This window comes from Equus asinus, chromosome 15 (assembly GCF_041296235.1).
Source record: "Equus asinus isolate D_3611 breed Donkey chromosome 15, EquAss-T2T_v2, whole genome shotgun sequence".
Lineage (NCBI taxonomy): Eukaryota > Metazoa > Chordata > Mammalia > Perissodactyla > Equidae > Equus > Equus asinus.
The window spans coordinates 29,684,243-29,710,828 of NC_091804.1; the positions used below are offsets into that span (position 1 = coordinate 29,684,243).

Genomic DNA, 26,586 nt, shown 5'->3' on the forward strand with positions numbered 1-26,586 from the left:
CGGGGCACGGTGCAGAGACTTTATCTTTAGATGGAAAGAGTATCAAAGAATTTGTGGACGTATTTTTACAAGACCACAATTATGAAAAAGCAGGTTGATGCTGTGATGGTGAAAGTGCAGAGGATTCTGGGAGCTCAGAGGAGGACTTTTCCCTAATCCAGGGAAATGAGGGCGTGATCAGGGAAGGCTTCCTGGAGGTGGAGGTAGAACAAAGCTCACAAATATAGGGAGTCCTGGGGCAAGGGGATCCCTACGAATTAAACACAATCCCTACTATAAATTTTGTTTTCCAAATAAAATGCTATTATCTTTACTTACTGCCAATATAGTATATCACCAAGAAAATTAAAATTTTAAATACCAACAAACAAAAAGACTTTAAAAACACCGGTAATCCTGCCCATCTAACCAGAGATAATCTCTCAAAACTCCTTGCTAAAAAGTCTCCATATGGGCAAACATGGGAGTAGAACAAAGAAGCAGACCCTCGCTGTGTGGTGCCCTTGGAAACCAACCCCTCACCAGCATGTTTCTCTAACAAGAAATACATTAATTTCCACAGCATCACTTTAAATGTGTCATAATGCGTTTAACCGATGCTCTGTCCTTGGCACTTTGGGTCGGGTCCCACTCCCCCTGCCTATTTCACCCAGCGCAGCAATGGGCATCTTCTCGAAGGGACGTATTTGCACGCTGGCTTAATTCTGTCCACAGGGTCAAGTTCCAGAAGTAGAATGACTGGGTTACCAGGCAGACGGGTGTTTAAAGACTGGCCACGTCACCTTCCAGAACATTTTACCGCCAGCAAGGTTTGGGAAAGCCTATTTTCCTAGGGTGGGCGTGGGTTTCTTTTTTAAATAAACAGAGTCGAGCATGAAGAAGAGAGAATTTGGATGGCTCCGGACCTGGCTGTGACTCCCAGCTCTGAGCGAGTGACATGGTCTCTCTGAGCCTGTTTCCTGGTCTGTAACACCGGGCCTTCCTAGCAATGACTGCGGGGTTTTGTTGTGGGAAGAGTGGACAGAGATTATCACCTGGGGCCAGGCCAACCCACTCTCTGATCCTGGGGTGGCGGCAACCAGCTTCTCTGTGTGACCTGTGACCCCAACAGTGTCGCAAGCAGGTTCCGGTCCCTGTGCCTCCCTTTCCCGATCCCAGGAACCCGCCCCCAACCCTCAGGCTGCTTAAAGGATCTGGGCCCAGCCCACAGTTGTGACAGTCCTGGCCCCCTGACCCGGAATCCAGGATGGAGGCCTCGGCTGGGACCCTGTTCTGTCTACTCCTGATATTGCTGTCCACCCCGGGAGCTCTGGGCTCCAACCCCGGCCTGGTTGCCAGGATCACCGACAAGGGCCTGGAGTATGGTAAGAAGCTGCGGGTTTGGTAAGGAATCGGCTGGTTTTTGCTGACCTGCTTGGCACCAGGCTGCTCTGGGCGCAGTGGGGGCACAGACCGGGTACTCTCCCTTGGCTGGTGCAGCCTTCCCGGTCAGGTGGCCCTGGCTCAGCTTCTAGCCAAGTCACCCAACCGCTGGGCCACTTGGGCACCTTACTCGTCTTAGCTGGGTCCCCACTAACCATCAGAGATAAGGATTTGGGTGCAAGTAGTTGATTTGGGAGATGGTTCCAGAAAAACCATAGGGGAGTGGGAACGTGAGATGGGAAAGGAAAGGCAGCCAGGAGAGGCACATTATTAAACCAGCTGCCACTGCAGTGTCTGGAACAATTCTGCTGGAAAATCCTTGGTAAAGTTTGAAAACATATGCCTTAAAACTAGAAGTCAGAATGGCGGTTGCCTCCGGAGGCAGGTAGAGACCGGAAGGGACGTGAGGGAGCCCGCAGGGGCTCTGGGGGTGAGCTGCATCTTGCCTGGGTGGCGGTGACATGCGTGTACAGACATTTAAAAATTACCTAGCAATACCTTTAAGATTAGTGCCTTTGAGGACTTTACGTATGTCATACCTCAATTTTAAAGGGTAGGAAAAGGAGGACTATTTTTAAGATGCTGAAACAAAGCCTCAGAATTAATCCATCTGAGTGGCCAGGGATCTGGGGTGTTTATATACTCCTCCCACAGCAACTGACCAAGGGCTGCTCCTCACGTTTGTGGAGCCTCGATTGCCTTATGTGTTAAATGGGGTCATAACATGCCCTGGGGGTAGGGTTGTTGGGAGCCCAGACTGGCTGAGGGCAGAGAGTGAGTAAGCAGGGAAGGCTTCTGGGAGGAGATGAGGTGAGCAGAAAAGATAAAAGGGAGTTAGGCAGAGACAAAGGGTAGCGTTCTGGCAGAGAGACCAGCATGTGCATTTGCTAGAGGGAGGAAAGTGGTGGAAGTGGGGCTACTGGTCACCGGTGTACACATGCCCTCCTTGAGGGCAGAATCCTGGCTCCCTCACATCTCAGAACAAACAGAAGCTCCTAATAAATGCTGTTTATATTGAAACCCTAAATCGGGAAAAATCTGCCTTTTGTCCCTTCCCACTGTGTGGACATACCATGTTCACTGAACCAATCCTGGAGAGTTGGACATTTGGGTCCTTTCCGTATTTTTAGTAACGTAAACCCTGCTTGCTATTCCAGACACTTACAGGGTGCCCCGCTGTGTGCCGGCACCAAGCTAGGCGTGCTGTGCATCCCCGCAGCCCCATTGGTGATTTGCAACGATCTACTTTAACCTCAGGGCCCCCCATTAGGAAAGCATTGTTGCCATCGCTATTTGACAGAGGCAGGAAGTGAAGGCTGAGGACTTGCTCAAGGTCACCCAGCTAGAAAGATGCTAACGCCAGGATTCTAACCCTACAATCCTTACAGTTTCTTCTACGCAGGCTAGACACTGTGAAGGACAGGAAAGAGGACTGCCCCCAGCCCAAGCACACAGCACTCCACCCCTCGTGGAGTTGCTGACAAAGGCATTCTGTTTGCTCATCCCTCAAATGGGCACGAATGTAACAACACCACATAAAACGTGGTGACCCTCCTGAGTGTTTCTCATGCCACTTGGCACGCAAGAGGGGCTCAGTCAGCTGCAAGTGTAATTAGTGCTAATAAACAAGTTGGCCTCTCTCCCCAGGGCAAGTGGGAGCCCCTGAAGGCTTTAGAGGGGAAGGAGGCAGGCAGAGCAGGCTGACTGCCAGCTTTTTCCTGTCCACAGTGGCCAAGGAGGGGGCGATGGTTCTGCAGAGAAAGCTGCGTGGAATTTCTCTGCCCGACTTCACTGGGGACTTCAAGATCCGCCACTTGGGCCGTGTGCACTATGAGTTCCACAGGTGGACCTCCTTTCTGCTGGGGCCCCGAGGTGGCCGGGCAGGTGGGGGGGTTCTGGAGAGGAAGGGAGGAGAGCCCCAGGATTCCTAGGTGGACAGTGGGCTAGTTCCTCGCAGAGTTCAGAGGGAAGTTCTGGGAGGGACTGGGGCTCCTGCATTCATTCATACAACAAAGATGAATGGAGACCTCCTGGCTGTGTGGCTGAGCCTCAGTTTGCCGATCTGTACAACAGGGAAGACACCTCTCCTCCTCGGAGGGACGTGCAGGCTCTGGTCTGGCGACTGGAGGGTGTCTGGAAGGGAAGACAGACCTTCAACTTTAAATATAGTAGCCCAGCTGTTAGAGCCGCGCTTTGTTCATCCAGGGGAGTCAACAAAGGCTTCCCAGAGGCAGTGGCATCTGAGCCTAGTCTCCAAAGGGTCATTCGACATGAGCAGCTGATGCTGAAAAGAGACATGAGACACTTTTTGACGGACGGCAATGGGAGGAGGGCAGCTGAGCCCACTGCTCATCAGGGCCCTTCCTGCTCCCTACCATTGATTGCTTCCTTCATTCCTTCTTTTATTCAGTCCACCGCAATCGTTTATTGAGCACCTACTGTGTGCCAGGCAAATAAAATGGAACCTGACAGCTTTTTTCCCACGGACGACCCCACAATGTGTGTCATCGTCTTGGTTTGCCGGTCCCAGCCATTTTGTGTCTTGAGGCTGCCCTTGACCTTCCTGAACCCAGTTCCCAGACATGGATGTAGGGAAGGGATGGCTGGGAGAAGGAGCTGCAACCCCAAAGGGGTGTGTCTACGTGCCCTGCTCCGGATCCCACCCAGGATCACGAGTTCGTGGGCTCTGATCCTGACCGTGTGGCTATGGGCAAATGCACCCCTTCCAAGAGGTTCTGTTTCCCTCTGTGAAGAGGGAACAAGAAGCATTTGGACTCCTCTGTGAGGCCTAACTGACTTAACAGAAGGAGAGCACTCCTCACGGCAGCAGCAGTGCAGGCACACAGCAGGCACTCGAGAAGTGGGGGCGCCAGACACCTGCCCGAAGCAGACTCTGCTGGCCTGGTCCCCACGGGGAGTGGGGGAGGAAGCAAGATCCAGGCTGAGGCTGGACCCAAGCTGGGGCTGATGCTGCCCTGCCTGCATCTCTTTCCGCAGCCTGGACATCTCCAGCTGTGAGCTGCTCGGCTCTGCTCTGATGCCTCTCCCCGGCCAGGGCCTGAGGCTCACCCTCTACGACTCTTTCATCGGGGCCCACGGCAAGTGGAAGGTGCGCAAGTCATTCTTGTAAGTAGACTCTGCTCCTAGGCTTTCCAGCCCTTGGCCTTGATTTCAGCCTTGGCCTTGGCCCTCTTCCCATCCTTCTTGGGTCAAAGGTGTTCCTAACTCAACAGAAAGGCCACATGGTGGGTGGAAGGAGCCCAAGCCCAGAGGTCGACCTGCCTGAGTCCTGGCTCTTAGATGAGTCTCTTGCCCCCTCACGCTTCCCTGACGGGCTTGTGGGCGAGCTAAACCAGACAGAGTTGTCTTCTCGGTTTGCTTTCCCCAGCAGCCAACCCCAAGGCAAGAATTCAAGGGCACTTAAGCCCCTTAGCTGGGATCTTTCTAAGGAAAGATCCGGATGGGTCTGGAGTGAGACAGGGAGCTAAGGAAGTCAGTTTGGCGGCCCATTGGCACTCTGCGCTCCTGGGGACCTCTGCAGACACTGTGGGCAGAGCCCAGCTCTGAGTTACCCCAACTCGGCCGCGTGACCCCGTCTTCCTGTTTGCGTTGGTCAAGGCTGGCTCCCAGGGCCCTGACTCTCCAGCACTCCGAACCCCTCTCTGACTCCGAGATCCTTGCGGGGAGGGTGGGTTAGTCCCCCCAGGCTGCCTTACCGAAATATCACCGCCTGGGGGGCTTCAACAGCGGAAATGTACTTTCTCACACTTTGGGGGCTCCAAGTCCCAGATCAAGATGTCGGCAGGGTTAGTTTGTTCTGAGGCCTCTCTCCCGGGCTTGCAGGGGACCCTCTTGTGCTGCATCCTCGTGTGGTTGCCCCCTCTGTGCTAATCTCTTCTTAGAAGGTCACCAGTCAGACTGGATTCTGGCCTACCCAGTGGCCTCACTTTAACTCAATCACCTCTTTTAAGGTTCTGTCCCAAATATGGGCACATTCTGAGATGATGGGGTTTGGGCCTTCAACACATGAATTTGGGGGGACCATTCAGCCCGTGACAGGAGGGTTGACCAGTCTCTCCTGGGTGACCTGACCACATTTACACTTTAGACCTGCCCCATCCAATACGTAGCCTCCAGCCACATGTCTTCATGGAGTACTTGAAAAGTGGCCCAAGGAAGACCTGCTGTAAGTGGGAAACAGTAGATTTGAAGATTTAGGACGGAAAAGAACATAAGAAATCTTCTTAATAACTTATTTATTGATTACACGTTGAAATGATAATATATACTATTAAAATTAATTTCACTTCCTTCTTTTTGCCTTTCTTTTTTTTTCTTTGAGAAAGATTAGCCCTGAGCTAACATCTGCCAATCCTCCTCTTTTTGCTGAGGAAGACTGGCCCTGAGCTAACATCCGTGCCCATCTTCCTCTACTTTATATGTGGGATGCCTCCCACAGCATGGCTTGCCAAGCAGTATGTTGGTCCACACCCGGGATCCAAACTGGCGAACCCCGGGCCGCCGAAGCAGAGCCTGTGAACTTAACTGCTGCGCCACCAGGCCTGCCCCTTCTTTCTGCCTTGTTTAATGTGGCTACTGGAAATTTTAAGTTATCTATGGGGCTCACAGTCTATTTCTTTTGGACAGCGCTGTTTTAGAAAGCCGCTCAGGACATGTAGCACCTGTTAAGTGCACACCCTTTCAATCTTCACGAGAGGAGTCAGACCGTGCTCTTCTGTCCTGGCCTTTTTCGCTGACGTGTCTCAAAGCTTTCATTATATGAGCCTACGAAGACCTACCTCACTCTTTTTTAAACTTTTTTTTAATGTTCTATTTTTATTGAGGGGAAGTTCATATAACATAAAATTAACCATTTTAAAGCGTGCAATTCAGGGGCATTTAGTACACCCACCACGTGCTGCAATCACCACCCACATCTACTTCCAAAACTTTTTCATCACCCAAGAGACAACTCCGAACCCATTAAACGGTCGCTCCCCGCTTCGCCCTCCTCCGGCCCCGGGTGACCACCCTTCTGCCCTCTGTCTCTGTGGATTTGCCCGGTGCGGACATTTCATATAAACAGAATCTTACAATACGTGACATTTTGTGTCTGGCTTCTTTCACTTAGCATAATGTTTTTGAGGTTTATCCACATTGTAGCACGCATCAGTACCTTATTCCTTTTTATGGATGAGCAATATTCCACTGTATAGATAGATAGACCACATTTGGCCTCATTCTCTCTAAAGGCTGCATAGCATAGATGCCGGTGACTTCCAATCCTGTCCCTACTAGCTGACATTTAGGCTGCTTCCTCATTTCTTGCTATTACCCATGATGCTTCAGTGAGCTGCCCCCCACACACATCTTGGCAGGAAGAGCCACAAAGTAACAACTTAGAAGCAAAATTCCTGGGCCAAAGATATGTGTGTGAAAATTCGGAGAGATTGTACCAATTTGTGCTCCAGACACGCTGTCCTGGATGCAGTCTCTGGGGCTTCCACTTAACCTGCACCTTCGCAAGCGCTGGGTGTTAAAACTCCACAGCTTTTATTAAGCTGATAGGCAAAAGCTGGCATCATTGTTATTTCCATTTTTAATAACTTTCATATGCTTCTTTGCAATTGAACTTCTTGTTCATATCTTTGATCTTTTTTTTTTCCTTCTTTTGGGTTGTTTTATCCTTTCCATATTAATTTATAAAGGCTTGTTCTTTGTGATTTAAGGAAATTAGTCATGTATTAGCTCAAGATAAGGAAATTACTCTTTGTCTGGCTCATGATGCCTTTCTTTGTTTTGCTCTCATATGGCATTTGTTTGTTGACTGAACTTTTAATTTCCTATGGTAGCAAGTGTATCAGTCATTTCCTCTATGGCGTCTGAGATTGGGTCCTGCCTAGAAAACCCTTTGCCCTTCCCTGACCAGGAATAAGTGAACACAGGCTTTCTTCTAGATTTTCTATGATCTTATTTATAATAAATCCTTGCTTTCTAATAAATGTAACAGCTATTTGTAATTAAATGTTTACTCCAGCTCCACTTATTTTCGGGTAAGAATTGAGCTCATATTTCCCCCCTAAATGGTGGCCAGCCCTGGCCTACGGCTCAGTCACGGCTTCTCCAATCTCCTCCAGGAAACTAGATGGCTCTTTTGACGTGGGGGTCAAGGACATCACCATTTCGGTCGACCTCCTCCTGGGCAGCGAGCCCTCAGGGAGGCCCACAGTCACTGTCTCCAGCTGCAGCAGCCACATCTCTGACGTGGAGGTGGACATATCAGGAGATTTGGGGTAGGTCACCACTGGGACAGTCACCAACTTAAGTCCTGGTTGCCGCTCGAGGCCCATCCAGCCCGCAGCCTGGCCTCTGATAGGCGTAAGAGTCCAGGCTTAATGCAGGAGCCCATCACAGGCACTTGCAGGTAATTCTTTGGGGGACCCTGCTGAAATTGACAGATGCAGATTCAAGCCAGAATATTGGTGTGCTGTTTCCACCAAAACATGAACTTCTGAGGGCCACCATCAGGAAATGAAATTTGGCTGTCGGCTGAACACAAAGGTTTTAGGCCAAAGGAGAGTTTGTGAAAAATATACAAGCCCTTGGGCAAGTCTCTTTGAGTCTCAATTTCCTTGATGAGAACAATGTGGATTCTTGAGCCCCTCCCTCAAATCTGCTGAATCTGATTGGGGCTCAGCCAGGGCCTGGGGTGCCAGAGGCACTGAATCAGTGAGTGCGCTCAAGCCGGGACTGGCGTGTTCGTCCTGTTCCAGACCAGACACAGCAGGGTACCAGGATGGGGTGTGAGGGGTTCCCTTGGAGACTGGCCTGGTCAGAGGCCAGGGCCTAGCCTTCTCATCCACCCTGCCATCCCTGCATTCAGTGGCACACAGCTGACCATCCACTGTGCTCCATTCCCCAGGTGGCTGCTGAATCTCTTCCACAGCCAGATCGAGTCCAGGTTCCAAGAAGCATTAGAGAGCAAGGTAAGAATGTCTGAGCTGCTGGTGTCCCCTGAGCCACCCAAAAGCTGGATGCAAGTCCTCAGTGACCTCTGGTCCTTGACAGCTGTGGGAGCTGGCCCAGACATACTTGGGTCCAAGGCCCAGAGAGGACAAATAATTTCCCAAGGTCACAGAGCCAGTGTGTGGCAAAACTGGAGGCAAAAAGTAGGTCTCTGGACTTCAAGTCTGTCCAGCTAGGGAGAGAATGGTTATATGGTTGGCCAAGTGTCACACAGCAGGGGCCGAGCGGAGACTCCCACCCCTCCCTCTGCTTGCTCACTGCCCCCCACTGCCCTGCATTCCACAAAGACCAAAAAGGAGGTCAGCGGGGACCAGGCAGGAAACTTCCGGAGCGAGTTCGTGAACCAGGTGGGTGAGCTCATGAGCACCTGCCTTGGATGGAGAGGCAGCGACGCAGCATCAAATTTTCTCATTAAAAAAATAATACGAAATCTCTTAATTTTGTAATCTCTGGCTAAAACAAAGAGGTTTCCTGTTGACCTTCTGTTACCCCCCAAATCCTATTTCTGAAGTATCGTGTAACTGGAGCTGTGTCTGTAGCAAGGGCTGTGCTTGGGAAAGGAGAAAATGATGAAGGAGGAAAGGAGAAACACAAACACACACACACACACACACACACACACGAACACACACACACGAACACGCACCTCTCTTGGTCCAACCTCTGGTCTGCCTTTGAGTGCCCCCTGGTGGCTTAATCGAGAATAGCAGGTAGACCCCACAGTTGGGCGTGACAAGCTGCACACGTTCCTGTTCTTGTTCTGGGGTCCTGGGATCTGGGTGAGCTTGGGAAATATGCCACCCTCCTTCTCAAGCCCCCTGCTACCATGTTGCCATGCCATTCTGAGTGGGACATAATATTCTTTAGCGGTGTGGATTTATACTCCCCTGTTGATGGGGATGATAATAATGACTAATAATATTATATAGCAATAGCAATATATTATAATTAATTGTAACATAATAATTATCAAAGTAATAAAGTACCATGACAATTACTGTTTTGATAAATTAATATGATTACTGTTATATAGAATATATCATTGTATAACTATTCTTATTTGTAATAATAATGGCGGCTATTTATGGAGCCGGGGGTTTGGCCAGGAATAACGTGCTAAGCACTTGGCACAGGCTTTTGAAGGAGTTGCCATTTTGCACATCTGACAGAGGAGGCTGCAAGAGGCAGAGTAACTTGCCCGTGGTCACCCTGTTGGTGGGAGGCTAGGTCGGGATTTGAACTTCCCAGAGCGGGGAACAGCTTGTACCAAAGGCCTTATAGGGCTGAGTGTCTCTCACCTGACTCCTGAACAGCGTGGGTCTTCAGAAATCTCCTTCTCCGGGGAAAATGTATTGCCCCGCACAAGATCCTTCTAATTCCCTGCTCAGGGCAGGACGTGGTGTCTGACCAGCAGGGCCAAGATGAACGAGCACTCACTGCGTGCTTGCACTCTGGGTCAGATATACTCATGCACCCTGCGAACACTTGGCCTTGTCACTGTATCCTGTGGGTGAGGACCCAACAGCAGAGAGAGATCTGCAAAGGTCACACAGCCAGTGGGGCTGGACAGGATTTGAACCCAGGTTTGTCCAACTCACCTACTACACCTTTAACCACTACCCCAATCTGCCTCTCCAGGAGGCCCTACTGTGTGTCTGGGACAGAGGTACCAGAGTGCCTCCTCCCGGCCCCCCCCCCCCCATCATTCAGGTCCCCTCGGGGTGGGGCATCCAGGCTCAGGCCTTTGGGATGGTCTGAAGGAAAAGCAAGAAGGAACAGCCTTGGGCGAGTTTTCTCATTCCCGTGAAATCAACCATGAACGTTCCTCACCATCCCTTTGCATTGCTTTCTGGCAGCTCCCCACTGCCAAAGCCCTCTCCCCAAACTGTGCCGGCTCCAAAGGGGCTTAAGATTTCACCCCTCGCCTGCCCAGCCGCTCGCATAGCCCTCCCCACTGCCCTGTCCCTGATCAATGCCTGCTCACCCCTTTTAGCTTGTCCTTACAGTGTCACCTCTTCAAGGGAGCCATCTGTGACCCGACACTAGGCCAGGACCCCATCACGTGCTCGTGCAGCGCCCCCATGTTCCTCTCCTTTGCTGCACATGTGGATTCACTTGCACAAGAGGTGGTAGCTGGTTAATCAGAAAAGCTGTTTAAAGAGAGGACTCTCTCACACGTGTATAAAGGAAGAAAATATTTACATATAAATCCAAATGTTTTAAGATAACAGCCAATGTAAATTCATTTGATGTCAGGCTCAGAACTGTTCTCTGAAAATAGTCTCCCACAACTCGTAGGACCCACAACTAAAAAAATATACAACTATGTACTGGGGGGATTTGGGGAGGAAAAAAAGCAGGGGAAAAAAAAGAAGATTGGCAACAGTTGTTAGCTCACAGTCTCTTGATTGGCGTTGCCTTTCTTGCATAAAACATCAATCTGCTACAAATTCCAGCTCCGATTTCTTTAACCACAAGGAGAATTTAAAGACATTTGCAAAGAAATCCCAGTGCAGAATCCTTCTAGATGTTTTTGATTTTTTTCCTCCTAAGCTTTTCTTGTCCACACCAAATTTAACAGCATTTTCTTTAAGCAACGTACCTTTCCAAAGGGTTTATCGTCACACTCCATCAGTTTACATAATAAATAATCTGAGTGATTACAATAGCAAGTGCAGCAAACGGGTTTGGGAACACACAGTTCCTTTTCCTAAGAAGCATGCACCTCAGGCAGTGGCACTCAATCCCGTGTGCCCGCCTCCTGGGGCAGCACCCTCAGCGTGAGCATCCGGTCTTCCCTGGGCGTCAGGGCAAACGAGGAATATTCGTCAGTGCAGCCAGCCTAAGTGATGACATTTAAGAAGCATCTACACTAATTACGCATTCATTCGTGTGGCCATTTCTACCTACTGTCTAGTTCTGCTGCTCAACTCTAAACTCTGGGTGGCCGGGGCCTCCCAAAGGAAACACCTTCAGTGGCAGAGCTGCAGTCAGTGCCTCTAGGCTCTGTCCCCTCATCAGGCTGTAGACGTGAGTAGCTAGCACAGATGTCCAGCCTTGGAACTGACTTTGAAAGGGCCAGTTGGACTCTATTGGGGTCCACACAGGGGTCTACATGTTTTTGATCATTTCTGTTTCCTCAGTACCCAGCACATGATAAGTGCTTATAAATTTTTATAGAATCAATGGTGAATGAGCAAATACGTGAAATAATGAGACTAAAGCAATCAGCACAGGGCCAGACCAAAGCCAGGGAACTCACGCAGGCTTTCTCTTTAATTTCTTTCAGATTTGTGAAAAGATCCAGAATTCAGTGACCTCCGACCTACAGCCTTATCTCCAAACTCTGCCAGGTAGGGCACCTCACCCGCTCCTGGCTCAGTTTATTTCTGTTAATTTTTATAAAAGCATATACATCCATTATAAAACCTTAAATGGGGCAGAAGTATAGAAAGTAAAAATTAAAAGTCCCTTTTTCTCCTCAAATTTTCTTCTAAGAGGTAACTTCTATTTTGAGTGTATCCTTTTGGATATTTTCTCTGCTTGCACAAATATAAATATACACATACATAAGCATATGAATATACCTTGATATATGTATTCCTTTTGTTCATGAATATGTGTATATATGCATAATTATGAATATCTATTAATCTAATCGTTGTATAGACATTGTCCTTTTGTAACTTGTGTATCTCGGAGATCTTTCTATATCAGCACACGTAAGTTGATTTCATTTTTTAAGTTTTCTGTGGAAGTTAATATATAGAGAAAAGTGCTCAAACCACAAGGGAACAGTTTAAAGAATTTTCACAAACTGAGCACACGCACGTAACCAGCTCCCAGATCAAGAAACAGAACATGAATGGCCCTTCAGAGCCCCCTGGTGTCTCCTTCTGTCCCCGCCCACCTCTCCAGGGGAACCAGCATCCCAACTTCTGCCAGCAAAGATTAGGTTTGTAACTTGTCCATGAATAGAATCATCCAATATTTGTCCATTCTACTGTTGAAGGCCGTTTGGGAAGTCTCAGTTGTAGGCCATTTTGGGGAGTGCTGTTATGAATACTCTAGAACATGTGCACGCACGTCTTTGGGTCTATAGCTGGGAGTGAAGTTGCAGGCTCATGTGGTCTGCACAGATTCAGTATTATCAGATCCTGCCCGACAGTCTTCCGAGGTGGTTGGAACAGACGTCATTTTAACAGCTGCATAGTATTCCATCACATGGATGTGGGTTCATTTGTTTAATAAGTCCCCAGCTGCTTGACATGGAGGGTTGTTGCCATCCTTTGCTATTGCACAACCTCTTTGCCCGCACACGTAAGTGTAACTGTAGGAGAGTCCCCTAGAAGTGGAGGCCCCAGATCTAGGGTGCACACCTAGAGTTTGGAGAGACAGTCTGACAAGTTGTCTGAGGTGTTCTCTGATGCCTTGGCCTCCAGGGCCCCCCACGCTCACTTATTGACATTCCCTTTCAGTGGGGTCCCAGGCAGGCACAGATGGCCCAATGCATGGGACACAGGACCCCTGTTCCCCTAAGGCTTTATAAGGGAGTGGCTGGGCCCTGGACATGGCCTGACCTTCCTGGTTATTTGGTTCATGTTGATAGGAGGCTGGTTTCCCCGAAGATCGAGGCCTCTGTTGTAAACCTGGGGAGTAATACCTTTGGCTGGAGAATTTTCCGCATTGTGTGGCTTCCTTGGCATGAAGCTCCAGGGGTGGAGGGGCAGCCAGAACTGAACTCCCCTGCCCTTGGGGTGTGTGCGTGTGTGCATGTGTGTGTGACCCTGGAACCCACTCAGGCTCCACCCTGAGCATACCGCACCCCCCAGGGGTAATTCACCGGCGGGACAAGAGAACCCCCGTCGTCTCTTTCTTGGAGAAGCAGCTCTTTGCCCCAGGGCTGGGCTGGCTGGAGGGCCTTAAGGCAGAGGGGCAGGGGGTTCTGAAGAAAGTCACAGGGAGTGTGTGTCAGCCAGAGCCCCTACCCTTTCCCCATCCCCTGGCTCCTAACTCCGCCCTTCCCCCACTTCACAGTCACAACAGAGATTGACAATCTCACCAGCATCGACTACAGCTTAATGGAGGCCCCTCGGGTAACAGACCACGTGCTGGATGTAATGTTTAAGGTGAGGGTCCTGGAGCAGGGGCTTGGGTGGGTCCAGCCCCAGTGTGGATCCAGCTCCTCTTTCTTGGAGCCTCCTATCCCCTTGGCTTCAGATCTGTCCTCATCTCCCCAGTGGTTCCAGCTGCATCGAGGATAAGGCAATATGGAGTGGTGGGGAGTGTTCCCAGAGCCAGGATCCTCCCAGAGGTGTCTTACAATTCTTAGGCCTTGAAACTTCCCCTCCCCCTACTTCCCATCCTTCGCCTGTCCCACCATGCAGGTGAGGTCTATCACAGCTGGCCCTGGGTGGGGGAGAGGAGCCGGCCAGTAAGTCCTGTGGGTTAATATACCAAAGCTTCTGGGGAGCTTTTCATTAAGAGATTCTGGAAGCACAACACTTAGACCCAAAGTCTGTAATGGTGGAGTTTCAGACACTATCTCTAGCCAATGCAACCTCATCAGGCTGTGGAGGTGGCGACCTAGCCCAGATGTTCAGCCCTGGGATAGACTCTGAAAAGTTCAAATGAACCCTACTTCTCTCTCCAGGGTGAAATTTTTAACCATGATCACCGCTCCCCAGTTACCTTTGTTGCTCCTGCCATGAGTCTTCCTGAGGAACACAGCCGAATGGTCTACTTTGCCATCTCGGATTATGTCTTCAACACAGCCAGCCTAGTTTATCAAGAGGCGGGGTACCTGAACTTCTCCATCACAGATGACATGGTAAGGATGGTGGCAGAACAGGACTCACGAATGACAATGTAACCTGACCTTCCTTCCTTCTTTCCTTTCCACCTCATTTACATCAGTGACATAGTAAATTATAACTAGGAAAAAAGATCAAAGACCAGGAAAAATATGTTAGCACAATTTCCCTTTTCACTTTGGTTGCCAGGAACCTCAAAGTCAAAGTTCTTTCTCCCTTATATAACAACTGTGGAAGACTTTGTGGCTTGCTTGTCTGTTTTATTTTCCCCTAGTCTAGATCTGTTGTTCTGATTCATATTTTCTCTCATCCTGATGGTTTTTGGAGGATTTTTTTGAGAAAAATATGTTAGTGAATGAAGCAGAATAATAGACACACTGATAAATGCATAAAGTCACATAGAGCAGGAAATAAAGACCGAGTGAAAAGTAAAGCACAATTATGAAGACACTGGATCCAGAAATTGATTTTTTTTTTTTTCAATCACAAGCCTGTCTGGGAGCTTCTTTGTAGCCAGAAGGGAAAGGGTACATGGTTTAGTGACTCATGGTAAAAAGGAGAGACCAAGTCCTCCTAGCATTTATCTCTGAAATAACTGTCTCCAATGTGACTTTGTCTATAGGATACTAAATTTGGTAGTATAATGTAATATTCTGGGTTTCAGATGGTTGTTTCTTGTAGCTCTTCGTAAAAGCTGAGGCCTCGTGTACAGTGTCAGGATGGCGACGCAACACGATGTGGTCCAGCTTGGAGGATCCAGCTTCCCCTGGTGATAAGTCGGGGACCACCCGCTGGATGGGTGGAGTGACTTTTTGTCCTTCAAATGGCTTCTCTCTCACACACAGGCTTTCTCCCTCTATTATCACATTTGATACCCCATCCCCGCTGCAGGTCGTCCTTTCTCTTGGTGAATGGGACCACACGGCTGTGTTTAATTGAGTGCTCACCATGTGCTAGGCCACGTGCTGGATACTTTGGACCCACCATCTCATTTATCCCTCTCACACTGACCCAATAGGTGTGGACCATTATTGTTCCCATTTTATACGTAAGGAAGTTGAGGCTCAGAGAGGTGAAGAGACTGGTCTAAGACCACACAGTAGCAAAGCCAGGAGCCAACCCTAGGTCTGTATGACTGCAAATCTCACCCTCGGGGACCCTCTGAGTGGGTCCTGCATGTCACCTAAGCTCCAAGGAGAGCAGCCAAGACCCTGGGGACTCACGTGCTCATGGTGAATGCAGGATGGGCATCTTGTCACTGCCGTGGTGAGCCCAGGCAGTCGAGAAGCCACAAGATTGAACCTCCCTCCACCTCCCTATGTCTCTTTACATCTTCAGCTTCAGCAGGAGCACCGTAAAACTTCTTTGTGTCTCTTTGCTATAGGTTCCGCCTGACTCTCCCATCCGACTGACCACTAAGTCCTTCCGCGTCTTTGTCCCCAGGGTGAGTCCCCTCAGCCCTTCTTGGGCGCAGGTCGGGCCCACTAGCCTTCAGGGGTTTCTATTTAAAACCTTCGCACTCTCTCAGTTTACCCAAGAGCCAGAAGGCGGCAGCAAGGCCCCCAGTGAAGCCTGGAGTGCTGCAGGCTTCAGGGCTCCCTTCTCTTCAAAGCCCACGTAACAGATGTCTGAGTCCCGTGTCTCATGGGACCACAGCTTGTCCGGTCTTTTATTGGTGATATCTGAGGGTCCCAAGGAATGCCAACATGTCCCACAAAATGTACCCTAATCAATATCATCAAACAATTACAGAGGCGTCCTGGGGTCCAGGCACTGTCCATGGTGCTTAAAAAATTATTTTTAGACTGAATAATAAATTCTCATGGCTCAACATTCAAAAGACATAAAAGGTCATAGAGAAGAAAGTCTCCCATCCATGCTGTCCGCTAACCACCCAGTCCCTATCCCGAGCCCACCAGTATGATCAGATATACATCCTTCTGGGGATGCTCCATGTATATACAAACAAACGTCGTGTGCCTTTTCCCTCATTTTTTTACACAAGTAGAGGCACCACTTTGTACCTTACTTTTCCCCTTGCTGTACCAGGAGATCATTCCATATAGGTAGATAAAGAGCTTCCTCGCTCTTGTTCTCCTGGGTACCCAGTCTGCCAGTGAATGGATTTACCGTAGCTGTTAAGCCAGCCTCACATGGGAGGACTCATAGGTTGTTTCCGGTCTTTGGCTCTCTCAGCGTTGCAGTCAATAGCCTTGAGCCCCATCATCACTGGGCAGCATCTCGTTTAATCCCACAGAAACCCACCTGTCCTCTCCCCCACCTTCCGAGTCCCCCAAGATGCGCTCAGACAGGCGGTAGTGTTCAACATGTCCTGGCATCAGGCAAGAAGGCCTGATGACGGTTGAGGGGAATTAAAATGGTGGGAAAAGTTTTAAATTTCACATCCTGCTGTGCCTGGGTCATGTCCTTCCATAAGTTTCCCCCTACAGGCCCTTCCCCTCCCTAGAGACCCGCGACAGCCCAACCAGCCTCCGTACTGTGGGTGCTAGCTTTGCAGGGCCTGTGGCCACATCCTGGCTCCAATGTCCTTTTGCTCCAGCAAGAGGAGGGAACGCTCTCTCCCCCTTCCTGCTTGTATGATAATCAACTCAGCCCACCTTCCAAGTAAAGTGGTTGCCCCCCTCAACCTTCTCTACATCCCCCTTTTACAACTGAATGTAGATTTCACATTTGCATAACCAAAAGGCTCATGGGACTCTCGCTCTTCCACCAACCTCCCCCTAAAAAAGGAACAGTCTCACCTCAAAATTAAATTCTAGTTAAACAGAAAATTGCGGGCACTTTTGAAATAGTGGCATCTAGTGGTATCGTATTTCCAAAACATTGGCGTCCGGTCTCCGCATGTACAGTTACCCGAGTGTGATGAGGATGCGGAGAAACCACAGCTCTCGCCTGCTGCCCGGGGAGGGGTGGCCGGTGAGAAAATTGGCCCGACCTTTCTGGAGGACAGTTTGGTAATGCCTGTCAGACGCTTGAAAAATATCGCTGCCCTTTGAGTCTGCAATTCCCCCAAAATAACAGCCAAGGGCACACAGAGGGGTGGTCATTTTAATGGCGAAAACTTGGAGACAACTTGATGCCCAGCGGGGCTCGATCAGTCACAGTACTCATGCACGATGGAACACAATGCGGCCACGAAACAGATGATGCAGACTCTGGCGTGGGAAGATGTTCCGTTGTGTGGTTAAGAAGAAAGCACTCAGCATTTGTGGAAATAAAACCAACCCAGAAGCATTCTCAGTTTTATCTGACTCCCTCAAGCCTCTCCCAGCAAGCATGCATCTTTCCTTCTCTTGACCTAATCTCCTCATTTTGCCCCCAGTTAGCCAAGCTGTACCCCAACATGAACTTGGAGCTCCAGGGAGCAGTGGTCCCGGCCCCATTCCTGAACTTCAGCCCTGGGAATCTGTCCTTGGCCCCCAACATGGAGATTGACGCCTTTGTGCTCCTGCCCAGCTCTGCCAGGGAGCCTGTCTTCCGGCTTGGTGTGGTAAGTTTCAAAGCCTTTGCAAATTTCTGCATACTTTTCCCCTCACTCACGTCCTGGCTAATTCCTTCAGATCTCGACTTAAACATCACTTCTTCGGAAAGCCCTTTCTTGGTTGCCCTGACCCCGGACCCACCTCAGGCCCCTTGTCCTTTTTTTCTTGTAACACGTAATATTTTTCTTCATGGCATTTATAATAAAGATGCTGATGCAGCTGTTGGCAGGTTTATTTGTTTAAGCATGTATCTCCCACTGAGTGAGTCTGGGCTGTGGCGGGGAGGAAGGTACAGGGGTCTTTGACCCATTTTCTCTGCTCTGTGTCTGTATCTGACCCCGGAAGACTACATTTCCCAGGCTCCCTTGCACTCTGACTTCCACCTAGGTCAGCCAATGGAAGGTACTGTCAGGAGAATGGAGGGGGAGAGGAAAGAAGTGAGTGTTTTTCCTCTCTCTTTGTCTTGCACAGAGACTGTCTCCTGCACGGCGGCTCCCATAACCCCACTCCCCACTCTGTCCCCCAGGTCCTGGGGTGGAAGCAGCTTCCTCCTCTGCTAACCTCTGAGCTGCCTCTCCAGCTCTTTTATTGGCTTCTCAGCAATTCCATCACTTGTATAGCAATTCCCTGTATTAAATTCCCTCTGCATTAAATACCCAGAGTGGTTTCTCCTTTCCCAAGGGGCCCCACCTAGTAGGGAAGGGATCTGAGTCCTTCGGGGTCCTGCTCACTGGATGGAGAACGTTGCTCACTTGTTTCAGGTTTGAAACTCAACAACACAAACCTCTGGAAGGGTAATTGCTCCTAGATGCTGTATCTGCAATTTGATGTTGTCATCAATATATTTTAAATTAAAACAGAATCTATTATTATTATTACTAAGGCTGAATCTTGAGATAGCTAAATCCACCCCATTTAGAGATCTCCATGGATCGACCTTCTCCTGGTGGTCTGTTCAAAGTTGAACTGCTGTCATAGTCAGCAATTCCAAGTGGAGATGTTCAAGGTCACACACGTATTGAGCACCCACCGTGAGCCTCCTGGAAGTCCACAGTTAGTGGACAAGTCCCTGCTCTGACTCACGGAGCTGTTGTTTAGAGGAGAGAGCTGGTCCTCATAGGCATCCTTCCTGTCTGTGACAACCTCCCTCATTGGGACCCGTTTCCTTCTACTGGCATTTCCAGACCACTAATGTGTCCGCCGTGTTGACCTTCAACACTACCAAGATCACTGGGTTCCTGAAGCCAGGAAAGTAAGTCCTCCTCCTGCCCCCTGGGCTCCATCTGGGCACTGTCTCTGAGGCTCTGTGGCTGGGGTGGGATGTGAGGAGACCCTCCTGTCAATATTGGGGGCCCGCCATTTGGGAAGGAAACTTAAATTTCACCCCAGGTGGCTCAATTCTTTTGCCCCACTGGTCATGCCCCCACAAACTTCCTTTCCACCTAACCCCCATTACTTCCAAATTTCTAAAGAATTTACTAACACTGCTTTTTCTTAAGCTATCGATTTTAGATATCCGCTGTACTGACTTCCTGAAATGATAAAGATTGAGGTCTTTTTACACCACCTCCCTCCCCTCTGCCAGTCTTCATAATGTAATTGTACCACTGTTTTTTGTTACTCACTCATCTTTTCCACTCCCACCTCTACCCCACCTTTGGCCCTGTGACTTCTCAAGTAGGTACCTCCTACTTTCTTGGGACCCCCACATTGCTTAGGTTTCCCACGGATGTAATACCTATGTCTCTGAATCTTCCCTGATTCCTTGTAGGGTACAAGTGGAACTGAAAGAGTCCAAAGTTGGAGTATTCAATGTAAGTTATCTTTGTTTTTATTTATGACATGATTAGGGCATTAGTCAATTTAGAGTGTATACTAAGCAATGCTATGGCGCCTATTGAAGGAAATAGAAAAGAAGAAGAGCAGCTATCTGCCCCAAAGAAGTACAGAAGCTCTCGAGGACACAAAACATAGGGCCAAGAACAATTACCTCCCAAAATAAGACAATATATAATTAAACATTAATTAAACATATAATTAAATCATCTTTTGGACAGAATTCTTTTAACTGCAAGGAAAAGATAACCAACTCAAATTGTCTTAAGCAAACAGGAGGAACGTAGACAGTCATATACCTAAAAAGCAAAAACCAAAAACCAAAAAATTAGGGCCACAGGTTTCAGGCATAGCTGGATCCAGGTGCTCAAATTAGTGCATCAAGAATCTCTCTCTGTCTGTCCATTCTGCTTTCATCAGTGTTGGCTTCATTCTCAGGAAGGTTCTTCCCATTGGAGGAAAACCCCCAAATTTTCTGTAGTTTCACTTTCTTAAAAAAAAACTTACCAAAAAGAAATCCATATAGTAACTCATTGGATTAATCTTAGTCATGTGCCCATTCTTAAGCCAATCACCGTGGCCAGAAATTGGACCAATCAGCAAGCATCCATTTTATCTACAGTCCTGGAACCAGGATTTGCAGTCCCAAATCATGTGGACTAAGACTGGAAAGGCAGGTTCCCCAGGGGAAATTAAGGACCCTGTGACAAATCCAAGAGGAATTGCTTGCTGGGCAGGCAAAACCAAGAGATGATTTCTCAAGGAGGACAAAGTGGTGAAATAGGCAGTCCCCTATTAAAGGAGGAAAGAGAATGGGAAGATCAGGGTGGGCTGAAGGCATCAAGGAGAGATCTCTGAAAAGAGGGAAGGCGGACGATGGCAGCTGCTCTTCCCAGGCCAATGGAGAGATGCAGTAGTCGTCTTCCTTTCTCCCATCCCACAATGCCTGCCCCCTCTCACCACCCTCCCCCCGCCCTCCTCTTCCCATGGAGAGACACTGCCCACAGGGACCCCAGAGGATGACTCCTTTCAGAGACTAAAGGATAAAGTGAATAATGACACACTAACATCGTATCTGCGCATGGCATATAAAAATGTCCTAGAAAGTAAAATGATCATATGTAAAGATTCACAAAAAGTCATCCCTATCAGGTTTCCTGAACATGGCATGTAACAAGCAAGAGCTATAGAATCAGATAAATCTGGATTCAAATTCTGACCTGCTGCCCAGTTTCTAGCCAGTCACTTTCCTTCTGGGGTCCTCAGTTTTCTTATCTGTGAAGTGGGGGCATTAATATCAACTTCGAGGGGCTGTTGTGAAGGTTGACTCAGATACAAATGTAATGCTCTGAGCCGACAGCTGGCACACAGTGAGTGCTCAAAGTTGTATTTCATAATTTTCGTTTTGACTTACAAATTTCTTTATTACACAGGTACTTCAGGAGAACATTCTCAATGCAAAAAAATTAAATACTAGAGATAAGGCTAGGCCAAGCCTTGATGTTCTTCCCAGAGGAAAGACAGTTGGCTGTGCAATCTTCCAAAATTTTTCTATTCCTTTGCACACATATAAATGTGCATCTCAAAATAGTTTTATCTTATAAAATAGTAGATATCTGTCCGCAATTTGCTTTTTTCAAGGCTTTTGCCATGTCAGCACTTACAGAACCCCCCCACCCCCGTGCCCGGGGGCGGGGGTTGGGGGGGAGCCGGGTGGAGGGTTATTGGTGAGCAAGAGGTTGCCGGTGGTGACAGTGTACCTCTCCTGCTCTCCACCAGGTGGAGCTGTTGGAGGCGCTGATCAACTTCCACATTCTCAACACCCTCTACCCCAAAATCAACGGTAAGAACACTGGATTTTTCCAGTCAAGAGGGGACATTGCCCTTTGGGTGAAAGAGAGCTGGCCTTGCAGTTGGAAGACAGGGCTCTCCTACAGGCTGTGTGATCTTGGGCGAGTCACTTCTCCTCTCTGAGTTTCGGTGGCTTGTCCGTGAGATGGGAGTGTGGAAGCTGGTGTCGTCTTCCTTCAGAGCTCTAATGAGGCTTGGGGACTGAGCTCTTTGGAGCATGGGAAACCTCCTCATAAAAGGGAAGGACGGACTCACGGACGTGTCCCCCACACCCTGAAGTGGCAGGTGACAGATTGAGGACCAAGTTAATATAGAGGACATAAGGCAGCCCACCTCTGAATTCATTTTCCCAGGCAATTGCCAACTCTCTAGTCAAAAATTAAAGCGTAAAGACCTAAACCCTGTTTCCGTGAGGCCCTGCTTCATTGGGCTGAAAGAGAAAGCAGGGGAGGGTGGGGAACGGGTCCACCAGCTTCTCATCGTGAGTATCTGCTGCCCCAGACCTGCCACTTCCTCCATAAAGTGCCCTGGGCTCAGGCTCCTGGGTCAGCCTGCCTGGGTTCAAATCCCACTTCTGCCACTTTATAGCTCTGTGACCCAGGACAAGTTACTTGGCCTCTCTGTGCCTCAGTTTCCCTATCTGTAAAATGGGAATAGTAATTATACTTACCTCATAGTCTTTGGTGATAATTAAATGGGTATAGCGTTTGCAGAGATGACCTTTTCATTTTGTGTAAAACTTCATCTATAATCGTTATTTATTAACTAATCTCTCTCATTGTCATGCCTCAACTTCCAGATAAGTTGGCAAAAGGCCTCCCCCTCCCTCTGCTGAAGCATATTCGGCTCTACGACCTTGTTCTCCAGATCCACAAGGTCAGTGGGTTCATGGGGGGCTCTGAGGATTGGGGGGGGTGCAGTTAGCTTGCCAGGTTCAGAGGCCGTAACTCAGTGAGCAGGACCCAGCCCAGCCCAGTGGCTGGGAAACTCTGCACTCGGGGAGGATGCCCTGGGCACAACTAGATGCCACAAAGCCATCGCGTGTCCTTCAGAAGTGCCCCTCTATTGAGGCGGAGGGCGTCTGCCCAGCTCGTGCCCCCTTGCCTCCCTCTGCCCACTGTGGGTAGCTGGGGGAACTCAAGACCAGCTCGTTTTGAAAATCCTGCGATCTTTGACTGGCCACAGGTTGAGTTCTGAAAGCATTTTTAACTTTTTAAAATTTCTTCTAAATTCTTAAGTGGAAGAGCTTTATTACAAATATGTTTGGGGGCCAGCCCCCGTGGGCTAGTGGTCAGGTTCAGCACACTCTGCTTCAGCAGCCCGGGTTCGGTTCCCCAGCACAGACCTACACTACTCATCCGTCAGTGGCCACGTGGTGGTGACGACTCAAGTATAAAAACAAGAAGATTGGCAATAGACGTTCAGGGCGAATCCTCCTCAGCAAAAAAAAATACATATATATATGTTTGATAAGCTCCTCCTCCCATTTTAAACAAGTAACATAACCATATTATACACATTTTTAAAAATTATTCATAAACCCATTGCCCCACCACACGGACAGTTTGAATTTCGGTGTACCTCCTTCCATTCTTTTTTTCTCTCTAAGCATTTTAAAATGTTGTGTTTGTTTATTTTGGATAGTTGCGTTGCTGGTGCTCACACCTGTCTTTTTTTCTTTTTAAATTTATCATCCCTTGGGCTTGTTCCCTTGTTGCAATCTAGTCCCCCCTCCCATGTTAATTACTGTCCCATCCATCAGAAGGACCATAATTCATTTAACTATTTTAATACCAGGGAATATATCTGATTCTCCCCTACTCTGACCAAGGATTTTATGGTCCACTCGTGTCCCACAGTTCAGGTTATCTTTCTAGAACAGCATCTCTAAGGTGGGATGACTGGTGGGCTAGAAGCGTTAAAGGAGATGCTGCATTGTGCCCGGTAATTGTCAACATCTGGTAAATAACAGTTACTAAGGAGTGTGAAGGGCAACAGAATGGTCAGAAACATTGACTAAATGTTATGTTTGAAAAACAAATGTCCAAAGCCCCTTTGGGCCCAGAGATATCAACACCCAAGTACTATTGAGTGTTTACAAGGAATCAGACAGATCTTGGCCCGGTGACTCAGCAGTTAAGTTCACACGTTCTGCTTCGGTGGCCCGGGGTTCACCGGTTCAGATCCTGGGTGCAGACCTATGTATCACTTGTCAAGCCATGCTGTGGCAGGCATTCCATATATTAAGTAGAGGAGGATGGGCACGGATGTTAGCTCAGGGCCAGTCTTTCTCAGAAAAACAGAGGAGGCTTGGCGGCTGATGTTAGCTCAGGGCTAATCTTCCTCAAAAATAAAAACGAAACAAAACTGGAGTGACAGTTCCTGCAGTTGGCCTCAGTTTTCCCCCCTGTAAATGGGGTGTAGCCCAAACTCCACTGGGCTCTCATGAGGATTAGAGGCCAAGTCTGAAAGCATCTTGCTTAGTTCAGGACATGGGAAGTGATTAGAAGATTTATTATATGTCATCATATTTGTTAGAATTTTGAGGTCAACTCCATTCATTTGTTTGAGCGCCAAAGGCAGGGAATGGATCGCTGTGGGAAAGAATTGGACTTTTCCTTGAGTTCAAAATTCTTGTCCCTTTGGGTGATGGAAACTTATGAGAGGGTAGGAGAGTAAATCCCCACAGCTCGCAATTTTGTGTTATTTGCCAAGGAAAGAAAATTTAGGTGACACAAAGGACATTTATGAGGACTGCCAGGAAGCAGCAGCTTGGGAAATGACAGATAAATTGCCGCCTCGGAGAAGGTAGCTGGCAAACCTGTGCTTTATGGAGACCTTGGGGATGGAGACACGCGCACGATTTATGCACTGACCTGGTTTCTGCCAGAACTTGTGTTTCTCCAAGCACGGGCCTCCCTTTAAACCAGAGATGCTTCTTTTTGGAGTGGAGGATGCGTTTACCATCCTGTCCTGTCTCGTCTCTCCTAGGACTTCCTGTTCTTGGGCTCCAACATCCAGTACACGAAAGTCTGAGGGCAAGGAGGAAGGTGGGGCTTGGAGGTCACAGCTGGATCAGCACATTGCCCTTCCAGATGTGCAGCATCCTCCCGGAGATTCTGGGAGGAGGAAGACACTTCTGTTCTCAGCTCTGGGGGCGAGGTCTGCGGGGCCTCTACCCCGACACTCCTCTTCAGCAGGTGCACCCACGCCCTCTCTGACTCCAGACTTTCCTTTCCTGCCGGGATGGACCATCCTCCCTCTCAGGCCTGTAATGTCTTTAAGGGCAGGCACTGTCTTTTTTATTCACCATCCAATCCCCATGCCTAGCGGAGGGCTGGCACTTAGTAGGTCCTCAATAAATATTTCCTGAATGGTTCAGTAAAGGAACCACCTGGTACTCTAGCTGGACCTCCCTACTGCCCACGCTCTTTTGCCTAAGGGATCTTTCGATGGTCAGTCCCGTCTGTGGTCTGCGAGGCTCGACTCTGACCACATTCCCCTTTCTCATGGGCTGCTGCTTTGGGACCTGACAGAGAGAACAAGGGATCCCGCTCCCCGCTCAGCCGTGGCTCTGGCACTGATGTCTGCTCTCTAAGGAGCTCGTCCCTCTCAGTTCATGGGCAGTTCAGGGCTCGCTTCCACATGCGCCCCCTCCCTCGCTTCTTGCCTGCTGCACACACAGGGGCCAATGGATCTCCTAGAGCAAAATGTCAGCCTCCCGCTGCTTTCTCTGACGAAACGGGTATCAATTAGGAGGAAATGGATCCATCTAGTTTTTGGTCTGTCCCAAATAAAAAGCTCATCCAACGGTTGTTTATGAGCCCCAAGCCTGGAGGAAGAGGCTTGGATTTCTGATCACTGAACAGCCAGCCTTTGATCAGACTTACTAAAGAGTCATTTCCAAGTTATGTAGTTGTCCCTTGGGGACTGGGAATCAGAAGTCTCGTTTGATTTTTTTTTTTATTGTGTTAATGAGCAGATGGATGGAGCTGCCAGCTAGCAGATAATTCACAGGGAATAGACCCATTTACCCTGTATGTGACAGCAATGCATTCCAAGATGGGACGACACGCTGTCACCCAGCTGGCGAAGCCGTGGCTTTGACTTCTCCCTCCTCTTTCCTTTCGTCCACCATCGTCCCTGTGCAGGGCTGGTGGAGGGCTCCAGCTCAGTCCAGTACTAGCCATGTGGCCTTGGGCAGGTCCTTTCCCCCTCAGCTTCCTTATCTATAAAATGAGGATGATAATGATATATTAATAATAATGATGACAATATTAGGTAATCCACATCAAAGGCTTCATTTAGCCATAATGGGGATTGGAAACTTATTGGCTGGATTGCCTCCTGAGCATCTTCTATTGGCAGGCACGGGGCTGCTCCCCACGGGGACACAGAGGCAGCACAGACCCGGATCCGGTCCCTGATTTAAGAGTGTGGCCTCGGGTGTGCTGGAAAGAGCCAGCCTTGAGTCCAGCTTACTTGCTTTAGGTCCCTGGGCAACGCCTCTCTAAGCCTCAGCATCCTCACCCTTCAAAGGGGGCTGGGAACTCCTCCTCGCAGGGTGACTAGGGACCCCACGGGGTCAAACTTGTGGGGGTGCCCAGGGCATAACTAGGTCCTGGTAAACAGCTGGTGCGATCATCACCTGCTTTCCTTTGGGCTCCCCAGAAGTGGACACGGAGACAAGAAGGTGAATGCAAGTAGTTTATTGGGAAGAAGATTCCAGGAAATACCCGCAGAGGAGAGAAAATGAGGGGAGGAAGGGAAGGCAGCCTGTAAAGGATGTGTGACCAAACCAGTTACCAAATGGCGGGGCTGGGATTAACCCCACTGAGGAAACTCCGGGAGCCAGTGCAGAGCACTCCTGAGTGTCCACCCCAGGGCCAGGGCAGCTGGGATATTCGCACACCATGTCCCATCAGTCACTGGTTGAGGGAGCTCCTGGAGGACCTTAGCTCCCTAGTTCTTCTCTGAGCAGACCGGGCTCCAGTGGCCACAGAAACCTCTCAGACAAAAAAAGAAAAATGCAAGTAGCGGCAAGTAGAAATCAGGTTGGTGTGCACTGACGTGGTAATGTGGGCGGGGCGCTGACATGGCGGCATATAGCCCTATAGCAGGGTAGGAAATTCAAG

The 26,586-nt window shown here is 49.0% G+C and overlaps 1 protein-coding gene across 1 annotated transcript; it reads left to right on the top strand.

Moving 5' to 3' along the window:
* The first annotated feature begins 1,176 nt into the window (after window positions 1-1,176).
* On the top strand, window positions 1,177-25,266 carry LBP (lipopolysaccharide binding protein). The gene is made up of 15 exons (XM_014847186.3): window positions 1,177-1,364; window positions 3,151-3,265; window positions 4,420-4,548; window positions 7,560-7,715; window positions 8,345-8,408; window positions 11,738-11,801; window positions 13,486-13,577; window positions 14,102-14,278; window positions 15,646-15,705; window positions 17,605-17,772; window positions 18,949-19,016; window positions 19,536-19,578; window positions 21,380-21,443; window positions 22,251-22,327; window positions 24,443-25,266. The coding sequence occupies exons 1-15, from the start codon at window positions 1,247-1,249 to the stop codon at window positions 24,485-24,487; spliced, it is 1,440 nt and encodes a 479-aa protein (XP_014702672.1). The 5' UTR covers window positions 1,177-1,246; the 3' UTR covers window positions 24,488-25,266.
* The last annotated feature ends 1,320 nt before the right edge of the window (window positions 25,267-26,586 follow it).

Bases quoted from the DNA above. Each gene is read 5' to 3' on its own strand.
- LBP (XM_014847186.3), top strand. From the start codon at position 1,247: ATGGAGGCCTCGGCTGGGACCCTGTTCTGTCTACTCCTGATATTGCTG. The intron at 4,549-7,559 runs GTAAGTAGACTC...AATCTCCTCCAG, and splicing joins AAGGTGCGCAAGTCATTCTT to GAAACTAGATGGCTCTTTTG. The intron at 13,578-14,101 runs GTGAGGGTCCTG...TTCTCTCTCCAG, and splicing joins TGCTGGATGTAATGTTTAAG to GGTGAAATTTTTAACCATGA.